General features: G+C 46.0%; 1 protein-coding gene across 1 annotated transcript in view; it reads left to right on the top strand.

Moving 5' to 3' along the window:
• The first annotated feature begins 369 nt into the window (after positions 1 to 369).
• The window catches only part of LOC308104217 (ras-related protein Rab-40B-like), a 40,016-nt gene continuing 20,888 nt past the window's right edge, over positions 370 to 19,497 (top strand). Inside the window, exons 1-2 of the mRNA XM_080454576.1 lie at positions 370 to 891; positions 1,048 to 1,327. Coding sequence (XP_080310702.1) covers positions 1,168 to 1,327 — 160 coding nt within the window. The 5' untranslated portion in view covers positions 370 to 891; positions 1,048 to 1,167. The remainder of the gene's footprint in view (positions 892 to 1,047; positions 1,328 to 19,497) is intronic.

The raw sequence follows: 19,497 nt of genomic DNA, 5'->3' as shown, positions 1-19,497 counted from the left end.
GCCATTGCTTTCAACGACGCGACCCTGTCGGTTGGGAGGTGTATTGCACTCTGATACATTACAACTCTATGAGAACATGGCCACCGATCAAATTAAAAATATTGTTATTGAACAAAACGGTATATACGGGTACGTCTCAGGACCCGTACATAATTGTAACATCTGTGGCCATGGGGTAAACACTTTATATTTGAAACATGAACGTTTAAGTAGATGTACGGACCAACAAGGGAGAAAAGTGCAAACACCAGGTTGAAGTTCATCCGTGACGGTCGTGACAGACGACCGTCGTGTGATCCATAGCTATAGGTACTTCTTAGATACCTTTCCCCAGCAACGCAGTGCGTTCTGTGCGTAACGACGCACAGAACGCAGCTATAGCCTCTCTCTACCCCCCTCCTCCATCAGCGCTCTGCCGGGGAGGAGGAGGGCAGGACGGGGAGGAGACGGCAGAGAGCCGCCTGCCTGGGGCTCAGTCAGTCAGCTCAGCCCGCCTGATCTGGTCTGGTCTGTCGGTCGATCGGTCCGGAAAAAAACAAACCCACACCACGGATTATATTCTGTAGACAAGAACCTATAGGTTACGGTTTATTATGGTACAGACCGTTAAATAAATCCCGTGTGTGATTGTGGATGCTTTACGGCGGCGACAACTGATAAAATCAGATCATAGTCTAGTGTCACTAGAAGCGAGTGGCACTTTCTTTTTCAAATGACACTTGAGTTGTAGCTTTCACTTCAGCAGAGATCGAGGTATTGAGCCATACCTCAATTACCCGATCCCCGGAATAGAACGGATTGTTCTCTCTTTTTACGCGCAACTGCGCATTGTTTTTGGAGAGCCCTCCACCGCGTGGGCTCCATCCATCCATCAGGGTCTACCACTACATGGTGAGGATACTTATGGACAGTTTGGACACATAATTGTATTTATTTTTTACAAATTGGGAGCACTTATTTCGTGCAATTAATTGACATTACATTCTTTTTTTTATTTTGTGTTATTATTTTATTATTTATTGAAATTCACGCATTCATCCGATTTAGATCAATCATTTTAGCCGATCAGTCGTGTGTGTGGGGATCGGACCCGGCCCGGGTCGGGTGTGTGTTCCACTCATGATGGGACACGACGGTGGTGACGATCAGCCGTGAGAGGAGGATAGGATGAGCCACCACCATCACCACCACCGGACCAACAGTCCCGCCAAGGCCTACGACTTTCTGCTCAAGTTCCTGCTGGTCGGGGACAGCGATGTGGGCAAGGGAGAGATCCTGGCCAGCCTGCAGGACGGAGCCGCAGAGTCTCCCTATGGACACAACATGGGTGAGTGGCAGTGGTGGAAAAAGTACTCAAATTCTTTACTTAAGTAAAAGTACCAATACTGCAATATAGAAATACTCTGTTACATGTAAAAGTCCAGAATTCAACATTTACTTGAGTAAAAGTACAAAAGTATTGGCATCAAAATGTACCACAAGTAAAAGTACAAACATGTTTGAAAATAGCAGATCTACAAGCTCACAATGCTCACAAGCAGTGGGTGTCCCGGGATGTGAGTGATATATAAACTGGCTGTTTGATTGATTGATTGATTGATTGATTGATTGATTGATTGATTGATTGATTGATTGATTGATTGATTGAATACACCTTTTATTGCCAAATCCATGTGGCTACAACAAGTGAAGAAGGATGCATGAGAATGTGTTGCAAAAGGATACACAAGAAAGCTTGAAAGCTTATTTCCAAAGAAAGTGGAAGAAGAAGTACTATTTATATTGTAAGTAAAGTAAAGTAGAAGTAGCAATACCACAATATAAACACCCTTTTACAAGTAAAAAGCCTGTATTTAAAAATGTACTTGAGTAAAAGTACTAAAGTTGACATCAAAAATGTAGTGGGCTACCAAAGTAGAAGTACTCCAATTTGTCTAAATTTGTCAAACATTTCCATGTCTCTGATTGAAATCAACAGGATTTGACTGTGAAGCAGCTAGCGGGGCTTTATATGTAAACAAAATACACCCACTGATTGTTAGTACAGGAAAAAGAGATGTCATGGCTCACTTTTCTCATAAGGATAAGTTACAAACAGTGGGTGTCCAGGATGTGAGTGATATAATATAAACAAAAAACACTCAGTCAGACTGCAGCAACAGTGACCATCTTTCCTTTGGGCACAATTGGCAGCTACTCAGTAAACACACACCCACATTATACTGTATGGTACACAGTGCATCAACATGTATTAGACCGGTGGTTTTTCAAACTTTTTCATGTCAAGGACCCCCAAATTAATATGTATTTGGCCACGGACCCCCATCTGAAAAGATGTTGTGCCAGGGACCCCTTAAAGGAGTAGTTTTTGTCGCATTCCTAAGCCAATAATTTGATGACCGGGTGTATTTCCGGTAGGAGACGCAAAGAGTCTATTTTGTGTCTCCTACTGGATACGTTATTATCTTTCCACCGGTAATCAAATTTATTGGCTTAAAAATGTAAGAATCCATGAATTCACCCAATTTTTTTGGGGGGTGAATTACTCCTTTAACAGAAGATGTGTGCTAACAAATCTTTCTAAATTGTTCCAGATTTTGTATTCAAGATTTTTCTAAATTGCTTGAAATCAGCCAAAGTATGAAATGGGGTCAAAGTGGTTAAACTGATGTTGATGCCATCAACTCATTTCTGCTGGTGTAGCAGTAGTGGCTCAGCCTCTGCCTGATGACCAAAAGCCCAATATCTCCCCCGGGTCAAGGGGGAATGGCCCTTTAGGCTAGTGGATCGGGTTTCCTTGGGGGAAGGTCAAAAGGTGTGTGAGTGTAGCAGTAGTGGCTCACAGCCTTCTGCCTGATGACCTAAAAGGCTAATATCTCTATAATATCTCCCTATGGAGAGATTTTAGAGAGTGCGTGTCACTCCTAAATTCCCCTTTAGGCTAGTGGTTGGCTGGGGGCGGCAGTGGCTCAGGGGTAGAGTGGCTGGGTAGAGTGATCTGGAAACCGCAAGGGTCCCAGTTCGATCCCGGGCTGGGGCGCTCCCCCAGAGTTAGTGTCGAACATTGAACAACATATATCCTGGAAAATGGAAATGATGTGAAATATACATCATTCACCTTATTTTAGGAGGGAACAGGGCTCTTTAGTTAGGTGTTTGTGTGTCTTTAGTTAGGTGTGTGTGTGTGTGTGTGTGTGTGTGTGTGTGTGACCTCAGCTCCTAAAAGCAGAGCGCACGACGTCACCCCCTGGAGTGAACCCGAGTAGACCAGGAACATAGCATTCTTCAGCGGGTTATATTTAGGACGTGTGTACTTAAGTTGTATCGGAGAGAGGACTCCGCACTGCAACTCAAGCCACGGGCCCCGAAACAGCTTGTTTATCTTGCTTCATTAATACTTTGTTTATGCAGGGCCGTATTTACGCCCCCGACACTTTAAGAGCTTTAGAGCGGGTCGACACACTGGTACAGAAGGCTAAGTCATGTCAAGTCAAGTCAAACTTTTGTTTGTGTAGTGCATTCATTGCAGGGAAACCGAATGTGCTCACAGGCACACAAGAAAGGAAAGAGTGCACAGGAATATCTTTGTTTCTCTCTCTCTCTCTCTCTCTCTCTCTCTCTCTCTCTCTCTCTCTCTCTCTCCCTCTCTCTCCCACAATCAACATGTTAGTCATGCAGTATTCTGTTCTTTATTGCACTCTCTGTCTGTCTGTCTGTCTGTCTGTCTGTCTGTCTGTCTGTCTGTCTGTCTGTCTGTCTGTCTGTCTGTCTGTCTGTCTGTCTGTCTGTTTATCTGACTGACTGACTGACTGGCTGGCTGACTCACTCACTCAGTCACTGTCTATCTGTCTGTCGGTTTATCTATCTGACTGACTGACTGACTGGCTGGCTGGCTGGCTGGCTGACTGACTGACTGACTGACTGACTGACTCACTGTCTATCTGTCTGTCTATCTGTGTTTCTGTCTATCTGTCTGTATGACTGTCTGTCTTTCTGTCGTTAGTTAAATTTAGTTCAAAAGTACTTTATTACCCTCACCATGTTTAAAACCACACTCAAAACCCACCTTTTCAGAATCGCATTCCCTACATAAAACCCCAACCCCTGCCCCTCCTTTTTATTGTACTTTTCTTTTATAGATTTTAATCCTTTTTAACTAGTCAATTCTAATAAAGTTGTTATTTTTCTGCTATGTAAAGCGACTTTGACTATTTAGAAAAGCGCTATATAAATCGTATGTATTATTATTATTATTATTTATTAGCATGAAAGTCGCAAGAACCATGTTGCCAAAATAGACAAATGAAAGATCTCTCTCTCTCTCTCTCTCTCTCTCTCTCTCTCTCTCTCTCTCTCTCTCTCTCTCTCTCTCTCTCTCTCTCTCTCTCGCTCTCTCTCTCTCTCTCTTTCAACCCACCTCTCCCCTCTCTTCTATCGCCCCCTCTCTCTCTCACACCCCCTTTCACTCTGTCCCTCCTGGCGCTACCGGTAACCTGAATAATTTAATGGCCTCGCATGTAAGCGGTTGATTTCAGAGGCATGTCCGTGCATGTCTGTGGCAGCCGTGGGAAAACTCAAACGTCGACGAACCGGCTTGACTTTCAAGTCCTTGGCGTTCTGCGTTTTAGCTGTAGCAGTGCCAGCAGGCGTGTTTGAAACAAGTCATTATAGAGAGATGCTTTATTCATTGTAGGCACATCCCCACTTCTTACTGTTGGCCCCTGAGCTCAGCATCGCATCACCACAAACTATTCACCGTCTTATCCAGTTCCCACCCTTGGAAAGGCTTCACAGAAAAGTTAAAAGTAAACGGTGCATTTATATAGTGTGTGTCTGTGCATTCACACACACACACCGATGGCAGAGGAAACAATGCAAGGAACCAACCTGCTCATCGGGAGCAGTTAGGGGTTCAGTGTCTTGCTCAAGGACACTTCGCTAACGACCCAGGGGGGAAAAAAGTCAAATCCTCGAGTTAAACTGAGGATTAAACTGTAACTTTTATGTCTTACCTGGGATTCAAACCCCTGGTCTCCCGTGTGAGAAACTTCTACTGCTCATCCGAGAGGCCATCTCTTGGGACTCATGATCTTCAGGCAGCACTACATGTCAACCAGGCTTTCCACCGCAGAGGAAAGCCTGGTATCCGTTCTAAAACTGAGTCGTGTGATAAATTGTGAACATTTTATTAAAAAATCACACCCAGTGTGAAGTGAGCGGTGCTATTTATGAGTTATTAATTTCATCATGCATCTCGGCAGCCAATCACAGCACGTCCTGCGAAGTGACGTGCTTAAATTTTTTACATTATTATTAATTTCATCATGCGTCTCGCTAGCCAATCACAGCGCATCTGCGAAGTTTGAAGTTAATTTCATCATGTGTCTCGCTAGTCAATCACAGCACGTCCTGCAAAGCTTAGCCTATGGGCGTGTTTTCCACAGCATGGCGTCACAGCGAAAGACAAATTTTCACGACGGAAAGAAAAACTTTCACCACGGATGGGTCCTAAACCCTCTTATAGGAGCGGTTGCACCGCTCAAAAATATATGTAATACTTTTTTAAAGCGAGCATTTGTAACTCAAATCTTTGCTTCTGGGGGTCCCTGGAACGAAATATTTTGAGATGGGGGTCCACGGCCAAATACGTATAATTCAATCAGAAACACTCACGTCAAAGTAGATAAAGAACCATTTATTGCCATAAATGGAATACAGTTAAGCTTGGCGTTAAAGCTCCGCTCTTGGGAGAATATTTTCTGAATTTTGTCGAAGCAGCCTGCTAAGCATATATTCAGGAAAATGCTTAAGCAAATCCCCCATAGGGATATATCAACAATAAGCAGTACATTGACATATTAGTTAGAATTAGCAGATATACATGATAATCACAAGTATTTGAGCCTATGCAAGACTCTAAACAAAGCAGATATACATAATCACAAGTATTTGAGCCTATGCCAGACTCTAATCAAAAGGTGGAGGCTGGGGTGGAGGAGAACCAATGCAAAATGCATTGGTTCAGCAACCAAGAAAGACCTAGAGAATATGAAGCCGTATTTAAAGGAACCTCTTTGCTCATGCGTGAGCTGTGATTGGATAATGAGTGTGTGACGTAATTACCAGCAGCGCTGTGAATGGGGAATATAAAGCTGATGTTCACATCAGCTGACTGACTGCTGGTTACAGCTTTGGCGTGCAAGACTTCCGTGTCCTGCATGAACTAACGCTATGCTTAATTTTTGGGTGGTCCTTGACATATTATAGCAACATACGTTTTTTGAAGACATTTTGTAGATGCGTTCCCGGATTGAATGGGTTAACAACATAGGGAGGGTTTCAGTGTTTAGAGGGGCTGTGGCGTGCACGAGGCAGAGAGAGTGAACTGACCCATATTATACAGTATATATACACTCCACTCTGTTTTCCTTTCAAAACACATTGTTACGTAATCCCTTCAGGATAGCCAGAAAAGGTCTCGAGGTTAGCACCGTACGTACACACACACACACACACACACACACACTCGCGCGCGCGCACACACGCACACACACACACAAACGCGCGCACGCACGCACACACGCGCACACACACGCGCACACACACACACACACACACACACATATGTGCACGCACACACACACTCCAGAAGCCAGGAGTGTGTGTTGCCGTGGTCTCTTGGGACAGCGCTGAAATAGAGTGGCTCCCCCTGGGGACCGAGCTCTCTCTCTGCTGAACCCAGTTCCACCTCGCAAAACAATGTACTGCTGGGTGTTCCCCCAGTACAGGTAAACACCCACTGCATTTAATCACATCAACCCTGGTTGGCTCTATTCTGGGCAGGTCATCATAACAGGTGAAAAATTCGGCGAAAATAGACAAGCATTTGGCCAAAATCAGCAACAAAAAAAAACACTCTGCAAAAATAGCAGATCTACGAGCTCACAACGTGTCACAAATAAAACCAAATGGACATTTGTACACCCCCAGAATTACAAATGTACACATTTGAGGGATGTATTAATCATAGTAAGGCTACACTATATCAAACACAAAGCATGTTGTCTTTGCTTTCAGAAGATATTTACGACTTTACGACAAAGTTGTGGAAAAAATATCTGGGGATAATTTGGGGTTGATATGCTAGTGCTTTGAGTTTAAGAGCATCTTTTGTGTGCGTGTGCGTGTGCGTGTGCGTGTGCGTTGTGCATGTGTGTGTGTGTGTGTGTGTGTGTGTGTGTGTGTGTGTGTGTGTGTTGCTGTATATGGTCGGTCATTACACTGTGAAATCCTAAGTGTGTTTTTTTGACCACTGCCTAAGCATGCAGCTGCATTCAGCTCTCTCACACACGCATACACACAGCAGGGGAGGTGTTTAGGACAGGTCAGCACCCAGAGGATCATGGGTAGATAGTGGAGGATGATGGAGAGCAGGGCTGTGTCCTCATGTCACGCCGAGGACACAGTGTGTGACACACCGGCCTCTTAATACAATTAAAGCATTAAAAACACTGTCTACCTCTCAGCTCTCCTCCAGGACAGCTGAGAGGGAGACAGTGTAGAAGAGACAGACAGTAGAACAGCTGAGAGGGAGACAGTGTAGGAGAGACAGACAGTAGGACAGCTGAGAGGGGGACAGTGTAGGAGAGACAGACAATAGGACAGCTGAGAGGGGGACAGTGTAGAAGATACAGACAGACAGTAGGGACAGCTGAGAGGGAGACAGTGTAGGAGAGACAGACAGTAGGGACAGCTGAGAGGGAGACACTGTAGAATAAAGTTCTCAAACTTTTTCATGTCAAGGACCCCCAAAATGATGTTTTTTTTTGCTGCGGAACCCCTCAAAAAAATTTGTGCAAGGATTTTTCAAAAAATAGCAGATCTACAAGCTCATAGCGCGGCACTCGGTGCCGTGCTATGAGCTTGTATATTTGCTATTTTTTAATAGCCAAAGTATAAAATATGATTAAAGTGGTTGTGACGCCATATTAGCTAGTTTTGCTGGGGACCCCCTGATACCCCCCTGGCCCCAAGGACCCCTGGGGGTCCTTGAGAACCAATGGTGTAGAAGAGACACAGGAGTGAAGACTGGTGGTATCTGATCCAAGACCAGCAAGGAGCGACATACATGATAACTACACCACAAACAGCCACAATTAGCATTAAATGCTGACTCAGTATTATGTTGTACAGTTTTTCCATAGACCAACAGACAGCAGCTCAGTGGTAGGTAAATAGTTCCTGACTCTTTCACAATGGGTCCCGGTGATTCAGTCATCACCTCTCCACTGTGCCAAACGCTAAGTGGGCCGAGCAGAACGAGAGCTGTCTAGTGTTTACCAGTCTTGCATCATACACTGTACATGTGGTTATTATTGGCTTTTGGATGGACAGTGTGCTGTATGTGTCGTAATATAAAATGTATTTTGTGTGAGTCAAAGCTGTTATTAATTTCATTGTCTGCGTTCAGTTGTTGTTAGTCTGATGACCTTATTTCTGCGGGGAGAGATAAAAAGGCAATTAGAGTGAGTGTTATTCAGTCAGAACCAGACACTAATTGGAGTAAGTTTTATGTAATTTCACACATTCACACAAGTGCCTTGAAGCGCCTCTGAGATTGTATTGACTATATTTTAAATAGCTTATTTAACCAATGAAAAGTACTGACAATAGCTTGTGACTAAGTAATAACCAGTCAATTCAAGTCATCTTTAGTAATACATACAGTAGCACGTTTAAATAAAGACACAAGACCCAAAGCACTGTCCTATCAAAGATGACCAAACAAAAACACATGCTATTCACACATTCAGGTCCACTGGATCCATTGGAACACAGGTTTGTTTGTGTTTTCCATTTCCTGAAAAGTACCGGACCCACAGTTCTCTTGTATAAACCACACATGCGCTGATGCGCTCGCCCACTTGTGGAGAATGCGGTGAAGGATGACTCATATGACCATATCACTTTTTTTCCCACTTCTCCTTAGAAGACCAACAGTGGTGGAAAAAGTACTCAAATGTTTTACTTAAGTGAAAGTATCAATACTGCAATGTAGAAGTACTCTGTTACAAGTAAAAGTCCGGAATAAAAAATACCAAAAGTAAAAGTACCGAAATATTTGAAAATAGCAGATCTACAAGCTCAGTAGACAAGCTTGTAGATCGGCTATTTTCAAACAGCCTAGGTTTTAAATAGGGCTAAAGTGGTTAATGTATGTTTTCAAATAATTGTAGTGGAGTAAAAGTACAATATTTGCCTCTGAGATGTAGTGGAGTAGAAGTAAAAGTATAGACAATTGGAATTACTCCAATATAAAGTTAAAGTATCTCAAAATTGTACTTAAGTACAGTACTTGAGTAAATGTACTTAGACACTTTACAACACTGATACTTTGACTCAAGTACTGGGTATGAGTATTTGAGTATGTTGTCCACCGCTGGACCTTAATTAATGCATAATCATCATGGCCATCGCGCTTTTGACCACGATTTCCAGCCCTATTTGTCTAATGTCTTTCCCATAGAGGAAAATACAGCTGTCACTTTACTCACTGACCCTAATGACCCACTGGCCAGCTGAACAGTGTTTGTGTGACTGAAGCTCCAGCCATCCGTGGCCCAGTAATGAACTCTCTTTCACAGTCACTTAGATCTTCTCCTCTGGCGTCTTGATCCAAAAATCCAGGTCAACTGGGCCTGCTCAGCACGTTTCTACATGCCACAGAGCATGACAGGATCATTATTAATTGCGTAATTTGCTGCATTTGTCATGTTTCTCCACTCAATCAGGTTTTTCCTTTTAGCCACATTAACCCCGGCATGGCTGGGGTTCCTATTTGGGGCATTTTACTTGGCAAAAAGGGAAAAAGGTCGTTACTGGTGGTTTTCTTTTTTGGCTAATTCCCAATCTGTAATGTGTGAAACAGTGTGAAAGGACTAGCATTGTGTTTCCTAAACAATTAGCACAATATGTAGAATTATGATGTTTAGGTCAGTCGTTCTCAAACTTTTTCATGTCAAGGGTCATTGGCCCGCGGACCCCCATTTGAAAAGATATGCCAGGGACCCCCATAAGACAAGATTTTCTTTTACATCATAGTGATTCTCAACCATTTTAATTCAAGGACCCCCAGTTTGACATGCATTAGGCTACGGACCCCCATTTAATGGCATTTCTATCTCTGGGACCCCAATTTATATTGTAAAATCAATGTTAATTTAACTCTGAGTGTACAAGTGGAACCATTTGTACACTCTCAGAGTTACAGACCCATAAGGGTCCATTTGGTTCCTGACTATCTATCATTTAGGTGGGGAGTGGGGACCCGCTGGAACTCCTTCAAGGACCCCTGGGGGTCCCCGGACCCCACTTTGAGAACCACTGGTTTAAGTATTATACAGTTCTTGCTGTTCTTCATACAGCCAACCAGTTGAAGAAATTGCAGATTGAGGCTTTAACCTTTGCTTTTATATAATATCCGAGACCAATAGGGTTTCAGGGTTTCAAGATGCTTCTGAACATGACATCCTATTGCTACAGTAGTTTGACCCATTACACTCTTCAATCTTATTAAAAATGACCGAAATCAGTCGCGGCAACTGAGAACTTTATGCCATCTACAATCTCACAACAAGTCGCGATGCAAAAATATATAGGGCTTTTGTACGACAAAGTATGCAGCGCTTAAGTCTTTAATTTGTCAACCGTTGCACTGTTTATACAGTATAGACCAGTATGCAAAAATAAGCTCATTGTTGTTAATGAATTGCTCCTGCTGTGAGTGGTTAGTGATTAGGATTGCCATTGTGCAGGCAGAGTGGCTGTAAGCCTGGCTGTGTGTCAGACCGTTTCTGGGTCATTCCGGCTGTGGCGACAACGTGACAGAGTGTCACACATAGCTGTGGTCACGTCTCTGTTCGCCCAGGGAGTCACACTGGAACCAGTGGTGGACAGTAACCTAAAGTAAAGAACATTTACTTGAGTACTGTACTTAATTACATGTTTTTGAGTGTCTGTGCTTTACTTGAGCATTGTGCTTTCACTCCACTACATTTCAGTATTTCATGTGTTGTACTTTTGACTCCACTGTCTCCACATTTCTAGGAAGGGAAAAAGTACATTATTAATTAGCCACGACTTCACCCATTTTCAACCTATCTTCATATAACTGGTCCTCAGTCACTAATGCTCATGATAATATGCTACCATTTCTTTCTACTTGGTCTGTGTCTCAGAGAAGGGCTGTGTGGACAGTTCAGAAACCCGCCTACCAGTGACATCATTGTTAGGCAGGGTTTTTGTTTTCAAACAAGATTTCAATTATTAACGTGAGACCTATGGCTTCCATTACAGCATGCTAACTTTCCAGGAATAGAAAGCCTGCAGTTTCTATTATCTTGGATTCCCCATCATCACTGGCAGAACTGTCCACAGCCCTCCACTAAATTGTAAAAGAAAAAACAGTGATGCATTGATATTAAAAAGAAAATGCACTTTGTAATTTGTACTTTTGAGTACTTTGTCCACCACTGAGTGGAACGTTCAACTCACACCACCATCCACCAGTGTGTGCTTTGTTTACACCAGGCGAGACCGCAGAGCTCCCATTTGGGGATAAATATAGATTGTGACCGCCAAAATATAATCTAAAACTGATTTTGTCCACTGGAAGGTAAATACCAAGGCACTTTGAATTGTAGGTCAAGTAGCCATGTTTTAGCCATCTTTGCAAACAATGAAATTACACTGTGGCTAAAGAGGTCCAACATTATCTATATTTATGTAAAAAATATATCTAATGTGTATTGTGTCAATGTGTATTTTGGACGTATCTGCAAAGTGCAGTATTAGGATCACAACAGTGCAAGGAAAGAAGAATATGTCAAACATACAGGTTTTCATTACTGGCAGAACCCAATCCACTCCTCGCAGAGAAAGTATGGAGAATGGTGCCTTTTCTCCTACACTGTCTGTCTCTCAGCTGTCCTACTGTCTGTCTCTCCTACACTGTCTCCCTCTCAGCTTTCATACTGTCTGTCTCATCTACATTGTCTCCTTCTACGCTTTCTACTGCACTGCCTGTCTCTCCTACACAGTCTCCATCTCAGATGTCCTACTGTCTGTCTCTCCTGTCTACCTCTCAGCTTCCCTACTGTCTGTCTATCCTACACTGTCTCCTCAGCTGTCCTACTGTCTGTCTCTACTACGCTGTCTCCCTCTCAGCTGTCCTACTGTCTGTCTCTCCTACACTGTCTAGCTTTCCTATCTGTCTCTGCTACACTGTCTCCCTCTCAGCTTTCCTGTCTGTCTCTGCTACACTGTCTCCCTCTCAGCTTTCCTGTCTGTCTCTCCTACACTGTCCCCCTCTCAGCTGTCCTACTACTGTCTGTGTCTTCTACACTGTCTGTCTCTCAGCAGTCCTACTGTCTGTCTGTCTATCCTACACTGTCTCCCTCTCAGCTGTCCTACTGTCTGTCGCTACTTTTTGCTACTTTAGTGTGTCGAAGTAGGCTATTAATTTAACAACAACAAAAAACGTACATGTTGAAATATGGAGATATGAGGTTTCTGTGTGTTGTTTTGATGTGTGGTTGTGGAATAGTCCGGGAGTCAAAGGGTGATTTTTGGCTGAACGTGGTTTCGTCGGTTAAAGTTTTTTTCTCAACTGATTCTTGCTGCTGGGGGTCCCCTCTTAAGGATTCAAGAGGGTGCCCAGTGAAATCCCTTGGGCATTTTTAATTATTAACCCCTTAATGCCCAAAACACTAAAAATTCACCCAAAATAGACTTCTATGGTATTTCATGCAAAATACTTGATCTAAATGCTTAAATTTGGTTTCTACAGTGTGTATCCATGTAAGTGGATGTGTACAGTGCATTAGATTTAATATTTATGCATTTTTTTATATTAACCCCTTCCTGCCCAGAACAACATAATCTTTAAACTGTGATATTGTACATGCACAGAAATCAAATTAAATCAAATGCATTAGATCTGCTTTCTACACTAGTGGAACTTTTTTCCTTTTGGATGAATGCACATTAACCCTTTCAGGCCTTCCATCTTGAGCATCCTGCACAAAAATATCTACAGAACATATTCCCAATTTGGTGTTTCCCATAGCTTTCCCATAGTGTTTGTATGGCCTCCAGACGTCCGCGGGGACCCCCTGGCGGACCCCCGGCCGAAAATCTCAACTTTTTTCGGCTTGTCGATCTGCTCTTTTTCGGGCAAAAACGGGCGGTACCTCCCTGTCCCTGGGTCGCCCGGTGCCGGCGGAGGGCTCGTTGGATCCGGGCCGGGGGTGCGCACGCGTCGGTGCCCCCCCCGGGTCCCTGGGTGTCTGGGGCTCTGGCCTCTCCCCTGCGTGAAATTTTGCGTGGGGGGAAAGTGCCCACTGGTGCCAGCGGGTATGGACCATGCCCGGAACCGGGGCATGGTCCTGGGGCAGTGTCGGCGCCGCGAGAGGCCCCAAATCCTGGAGGATTCGGAAAAAAGCCAGGATTCCAGAGCTCCCAGGAAGCTGTGGGCTCACGGCCTCTCCCCTGCGTGAAATTTCGCGTGGGGGGAAAGTGGCCACTGGTGCCAGCGGGTAACTATGGACCATGCCCGGAACCGGGGCATGGTCCTGGGGCAGTGTCGGCGCCGCGAGGGGTCCCTTGTCCTGGATCTCCGCGTCGTACCTCCCTGTCACCTGCCCGTAGCCCAGGAGGCGTCTGGCTCGTGCCTGCCTCCCTCCTTTGAAAAAGTCTCCCGGGCGAGACGCCGACTCGCTCCAGACCGTACCTATGGAGCTTGGCCGTCGCGATGCCCAGCGCGAGGCTCCGTCTCGGGTGACGGCGCGGGCCCCCTCCTCCTGGATCTCCGCGTCGTACCTCCCTGTCCCCTCCCCGTGGCCCAGGAGGCGTATGGCTCATCCCTGCCTCCCTCCTGTGAAAAAGTCTCCCGGGCGAGGCGCCGACTTGTTCCAGAACGCACCTATGGAGCTTGGCCGTCGCGAAGCCCGGGGCGAGGCTCCGTCTCGGGGCGAGGCTCCGTCTCGGGGCGGCCCGGGTGGCCCGAGCGGGGCGCCCGGTGGTGGTGGCTGAGGAGAACCATGAAATCGGAGGCCTCTTCCCAGCGGGCTTATGGGAAGAGAGAGGCCTCCGGTCGGGCACGGCCGGTCTGGCACGGCCGGGTGGACGGGCGCCCTGGAGGTCCTGGTGGAGCCCACGAGGATCTGGGCTCTGCCCTGGCCCCCTCCTTTGAAATTCTCTCCCGGGAGTCTCGGCAACTTTTCCCATCCCGGATATATGGAACCGGCGTGCGGACGCCGAGGATGGGACGACGGCACGCCCGAGAGAGGCCTCCGGTCGGACGCGGTAGGGCGGCCTAGCACCCTGGAAGTTCTTGTGGAGCCCACGAGGACCTGGGCTCTGCCATGGCCCCCTCCTTTGAAATTCTCTCCCGGGAGTCTCGCCAACTTTTCCCATCCCGGATATATGGACCAGCGTGCGGACACTGGGGACACGGACGGCAGGCCTGCCCGACTGCAGGGCCCGCCGTCGGCCACGGTGGCCACTCTAGTCTTGCACTGTGTTCCACGGGAACCACGCCGCCCGCGAGGGCCGTGGAACCCGCTACTTTTTCCTGACCGATAGGCACTCGTAGCCCGCCTCTTGCAAGGGCCCCGCCGGCACCTCGTGTGCTTCGGCGGACGCTGCTTGCAGCCTGCAGGGCCGTCACCCCTGCCGTCACTTCGCCCCCGGGCGGGGAGCCGGCCGGGGAGCCGGCCGGTCAGTCCCCCCCGGTCACGGGGTGGGCCCCGGTCGGCCACCCTAGCCCGGGGCCCGCGGAGGTCGGAGCCGGCTCTGCGCCGTGCGTGCCGTACGGCTGCCTGTGGACTTAGACTTGGCCACTGGGACTTGGCCACTTCACTTAACGCCCGCCGAGGGGTTCTTAAGAGTGGGTCCACGGGACCGCCTGGAGAGCCGGGTGTCCCCCGGAGGCGTGGGTCCCCCGGACTGGAGCGAGTACCCAGCTTCGAGGCTCCCTGGGCCGGGTCGAAGCCTCCCCGGGGGTCCCTGGGGTCCCTGGCCGGAGAGGCCCGAGCCGACCGGCCGAGTGGCCAGGCTCGAGCCTCTGGAGCGGGTCCCCGGACTGGAGCGAGCACCCAGCTTGGGGGCTCCCTGGGCCGGGTCGAGGCCTCCCCGGGGTTCCCTGGGGGTCCCCAGCCGTGGGTCTGGAAAAAGGACAAAGTCCTGCGGTCGAAAAAGAGCAGATCCACAAGCCTGGATAGGCCTGTGGTGGCCGGCGTCCACAAGGCGGCGCCGTCCCCGGTCCCTGGTCCCCATCGGGGGTCCATGGACCACCTCCTACCCAGGGATGGTGGCTCCCGGGGCGGGTAGAGCGGGCGAGTGTGCACCCGGCACTGTGCCGTGAGGCACTGGGCTCCCTGGCCCTTGCCCTGTGTGAAGGGGAGAGCCAGGGAGAAGGGCCGACTGGTGCCATCTAGTAGGTAGGGACCATGCCCAGGAAGAGGCCTCTTCCTGGGGCAGCGGACCGTGGCCCATACAAACACATATTCCAATTTGATGCGCTAAATCAATATTTTTGCATAAAATGCCATAAAAAACGTTTTTTGTTTTGGGCATTTAAGGGTTAATGACTAAAAGATGGTTGGCCTCAAAGGGTTAATATGCATTCATCCAAAAGGAAACATGACCAGTTCCACTATTAGACTTAGTAGAAAGCAGATCTGATGCATTTGATTTGATTTCTGTGCATGTTCTATTTCACAATATCACAGTTTAACACATCGACCGCCAGAGGTTAATCTCATAATGTACTCACCAGTGCCAAGGTGTTTTTGTTGTTTTTTTGTTTTTTTCATGTCGCCATAGATCGTGTTAAAATCCTTAAGATTGAGCCGTACATCCGCGACATCTCAACGTATCTCCCAGTGAAATCCACGTGTCAAACGGGGCATCCATGTTGTAGTTAGAGCGGATTACGTTAAACAGTGAAATGCGAGGAGAAAAAACTACAGGAAGAGAATTGAGTTTCAGTTTCGTCTGTAGAACGAGGGCGGACGTGATCGTCAAAACCGGATCCCAAATAATTCTATTTCCGGTCATCAAACCGGAAACGGAAGTGGATCAAAAAAATTCCGAAAGTGAACCCGGATATTTATAGCGCGAAAAGACCGCGGACCGTAGGGCTACGGTCTCGGCGCTTAACAGTTGGATTTAACGGACCGTAGGACTACGTTCTTGGCGGTTAATGTGTTAAAGATTAAGTTGTTCTGGGAATGAAGGGGTTAATATTTAAAAGTTTACAAATATTAAATCTAATGCACTGTACACATCCACTTACATGGATACACACTGTAGAAAGCAAATTTTAAGCAATTAGATCAAGTATTTTGCATGAAATACCATAGAAGTCTATTTTGGGTGCATTTTTAGTGTTTTGGGCATTAAGGGGTTAATAATAAAAAATGCTCAAGGGATTTCACTGGGCACCCTCTTGAATCCTTAAGAGGGGACCCCCAGCAGCAAGAATCAGTTGAGAAAAAAACTTTAACCGACGAAACCACGTTAAGCCCCATGACTCCCGGACTAGAACACAGTGAGAGCAGCATGGCCACAGGCATGCTGGCACTCAGTCCAGTCTGCTGCTGATGAAGGCTTATTCCACACACTGGTGGTGGCAGTGGTGGAAGAAGTAGGCCTACTCACGTTTTAAAAGTATCAATACTGCAATGTAGAAATACAATTTAGAAATTAGAAGATCTATCGTGACACGTTGTGAGCTTGTAGATCTCCTATTTTAAAATAGCCAAAGTTTAAATAGGGCTGAAGAGGTTAATGTATGTTTTGTAATAATAATTAAAATCTACAAAGTAACCAGTAACAAAAGCTTTCGAATAATTGTAGTGGAGTAAAAGTACAATATTTGTCTCTGAGATGTAGTGGAGTAGAAGTAAAAGTATTGAAAAGTGGAAATACAGTGGAAAACTGGAAGTACAGTACTTGAGTAAATGTACTTAGTTACTTTACGCCACTGGGTGGTGGTGGGATAAATCAAACCATGTATGGAAAAGAGAACTCACACTGACACACAGCCCAGTGCACGCACACACACACTTGGATGATTTCTTTGAGTACACAAATGATATTAGAACTACAGATCAAATATAACAAGGTTGGACAATTCATCAACACCTTCAGGGAGATTGCAGAGAGGATAGAGGTATATGGTAGTGCAGGAGAGGTAAGAGGAGAAGAGAAGGAACACAGGACACAAACAGGTCAAATAATCAAAGATAATATTATACAGTATGTACACATATATGCAGATAGTGTGTGTATAGTAGCAGGTATGTACATGATGTGTAGAACATTAGCATCATAATATGCAGGTGTGTGTACATGACATGGCCGCCCTGAGGTGAATGATGTGGTGAATCAGTCGTGTGTGTATGTGTGTGTGTGTGTGTGTGTGTGTGTGTGTGTGTGTGTGTGTGTGTGTGTGTGTGTGTGTGTGTGTGTGTGTGTGTGTGTGTGTGTGTGTGTGTGTGTGTGTGTGTGTGTGTGTGTGTGTGTGTGTGTGTGGGGGGGTGTGTGGGGGGGTGTATGTGGGGTGTTTATGGGGTGTTTATGAAGGGGGGGTGTGTGGGTGCGCACACATGAGTGAGAGAGAGACAACGCGAGCAGAGGTCGCTGTAACAGATGGCGGAGAGGTGAGATGGAGACGGACGGACGGAGAGGAGGAGAGGAGAAGCGCGACATGCTTACACACACTGGAATAATGAGGGGATGTGTGCACGTGCATGCCCAGCGTGTGTGCGTGCGTGCGTGCGTGCGTTGCATGTGTGTCTAGCTCTGTGTGTGTGTGTGTGAGTGCCCCCCCCCCCCTCCCTTGTGCAGTTGCGTGTGCAGTTATGATGTGAGGCAGTGATCCAGGCTGTGCCGGGAGTGACGTTATGCAACAGCACTTCTACAAGATGCTTAATGTATAAGGAACGCCTGTATATGTATGTATGTACTGTGTGTGTGTGTGTGTGTGTGTGTGTGTGTGTGTGTGTGTGTGTGTGTGTGTGTGTGTGTGTGTGTGTGTGTGTGTGTGTGTGTGTGTGTGTGTGTGTGTGTGTGTGTGTGTGTGTGTGTGTGTGTGTGTCCGATGGATTGAACAAGCTAACGGTGAATGCATCCTTCCTTGCACATGAACTTGGCATGCACTATTTGTACATAGTAAAATCCTGAGTCTTAATTTAACCATGGAATGGAATGGAACCAAATGGACCCTTTCGGGCCCATTTGGTTCCATTTGTACACTCTCTGTGAATACAATATAACTTATACAATTGGTGGTTGTATTTTGTCTCCCTGCTCTTCTATTGAGACATTTAAATCGTGTCAAAGGTCATGTCTCACCTATAGACACAGGATCTGACACGCATTTTAACCTGATGGTCAAGATTCGATTCATCCCCTGAACAAGCAGGCTCTATTAGCTCAATGGTAAACATTTCAGCACGCAGGAAACCAGGTTAAAATCCGGGGTAGAAGAGGAGAGTTACATAGTGCAGCTTTAACATATATTAAAATGAAACAATAACATAACTTTGAGACAAACAATTACTGTGCAATTTCTGCCAAGTCTCTGCAAGTTGATGTTCATGCCGTAGGAAATGAACCACAACCAACGGCTTCCTCTAAAATCGATTTAATTACAGTATGCAGGTCAAGACGTAAGAGCGGCTTCTGAATTAACGACGCACATTCCGTTCTGTCATTATAAGGTCTTTATGAAAGGTCCGACAGAAATGAGAACTGCCCGACTTCTCGATTAAAAGAAAAGAAAAGATTCGTAGCCGGTTTATTACTTATGTGTGGTTGAAAAAGTGTCTTGTGGCTTGAATGTGAACACCTGTTCACCTGCGTCTCATCACAGAGTGACACCCACATGAGTAACGTCACCCTCTTGGACATCAGATCACCATGATCAATTCATGGTAAAATGGTAAATAAAAATATAATAGCAGCGATATAATAATAAACATAACAAGCCTCAACATAAAACATTTCATCACATGATCAGGCATAATTCATTGCCAATGATAATAATAAATCATAAGGCAGATGTTCAAATGGCTTCAACAAAGTTCCTTTCCCTTGATGACCTTCAAATTGAAAGATCTGGCGGTGAACTTAAAATAGATCAAAAGAAGCCTTTATTAGTCCATGATGGCAGGGAATTCCGGCCGGAGGCCTGCATCACGGTCCACTAGTTATGACAGTGACACACGTCGTTATATAGCGACCACAAGCTGTCAATAATCATTACATGACATCATCATTACATTACAACAGATCAAGTAGATGTCAGTAGGCTATGCAGTGTGCAGTCCCCATTACATAACAAATGAAGACAACTGAACATCAATTAAATACACAATATTAGAAGAAAGAACCCAATTGGGAGAAGACCACAGTACCCAATATAATTCG

This window comes from Gymnoscopelus braueri (genome assembly GCF_963280865.1).
Source record: "Gymnoscopelus braueri genome assembly, chromosome: 17".
In the NCBI taxonomy this organism is placed as follows: Eukaryota; Metazoa; Chordata; class Actinopteri; order Myctophiformes; family Myctophidae; genus Gymnoscopelus; species Gymnoscopelus braueri.
This window is presented reverse-complemented; position numbering and strand designations above follow the sequence as displayed.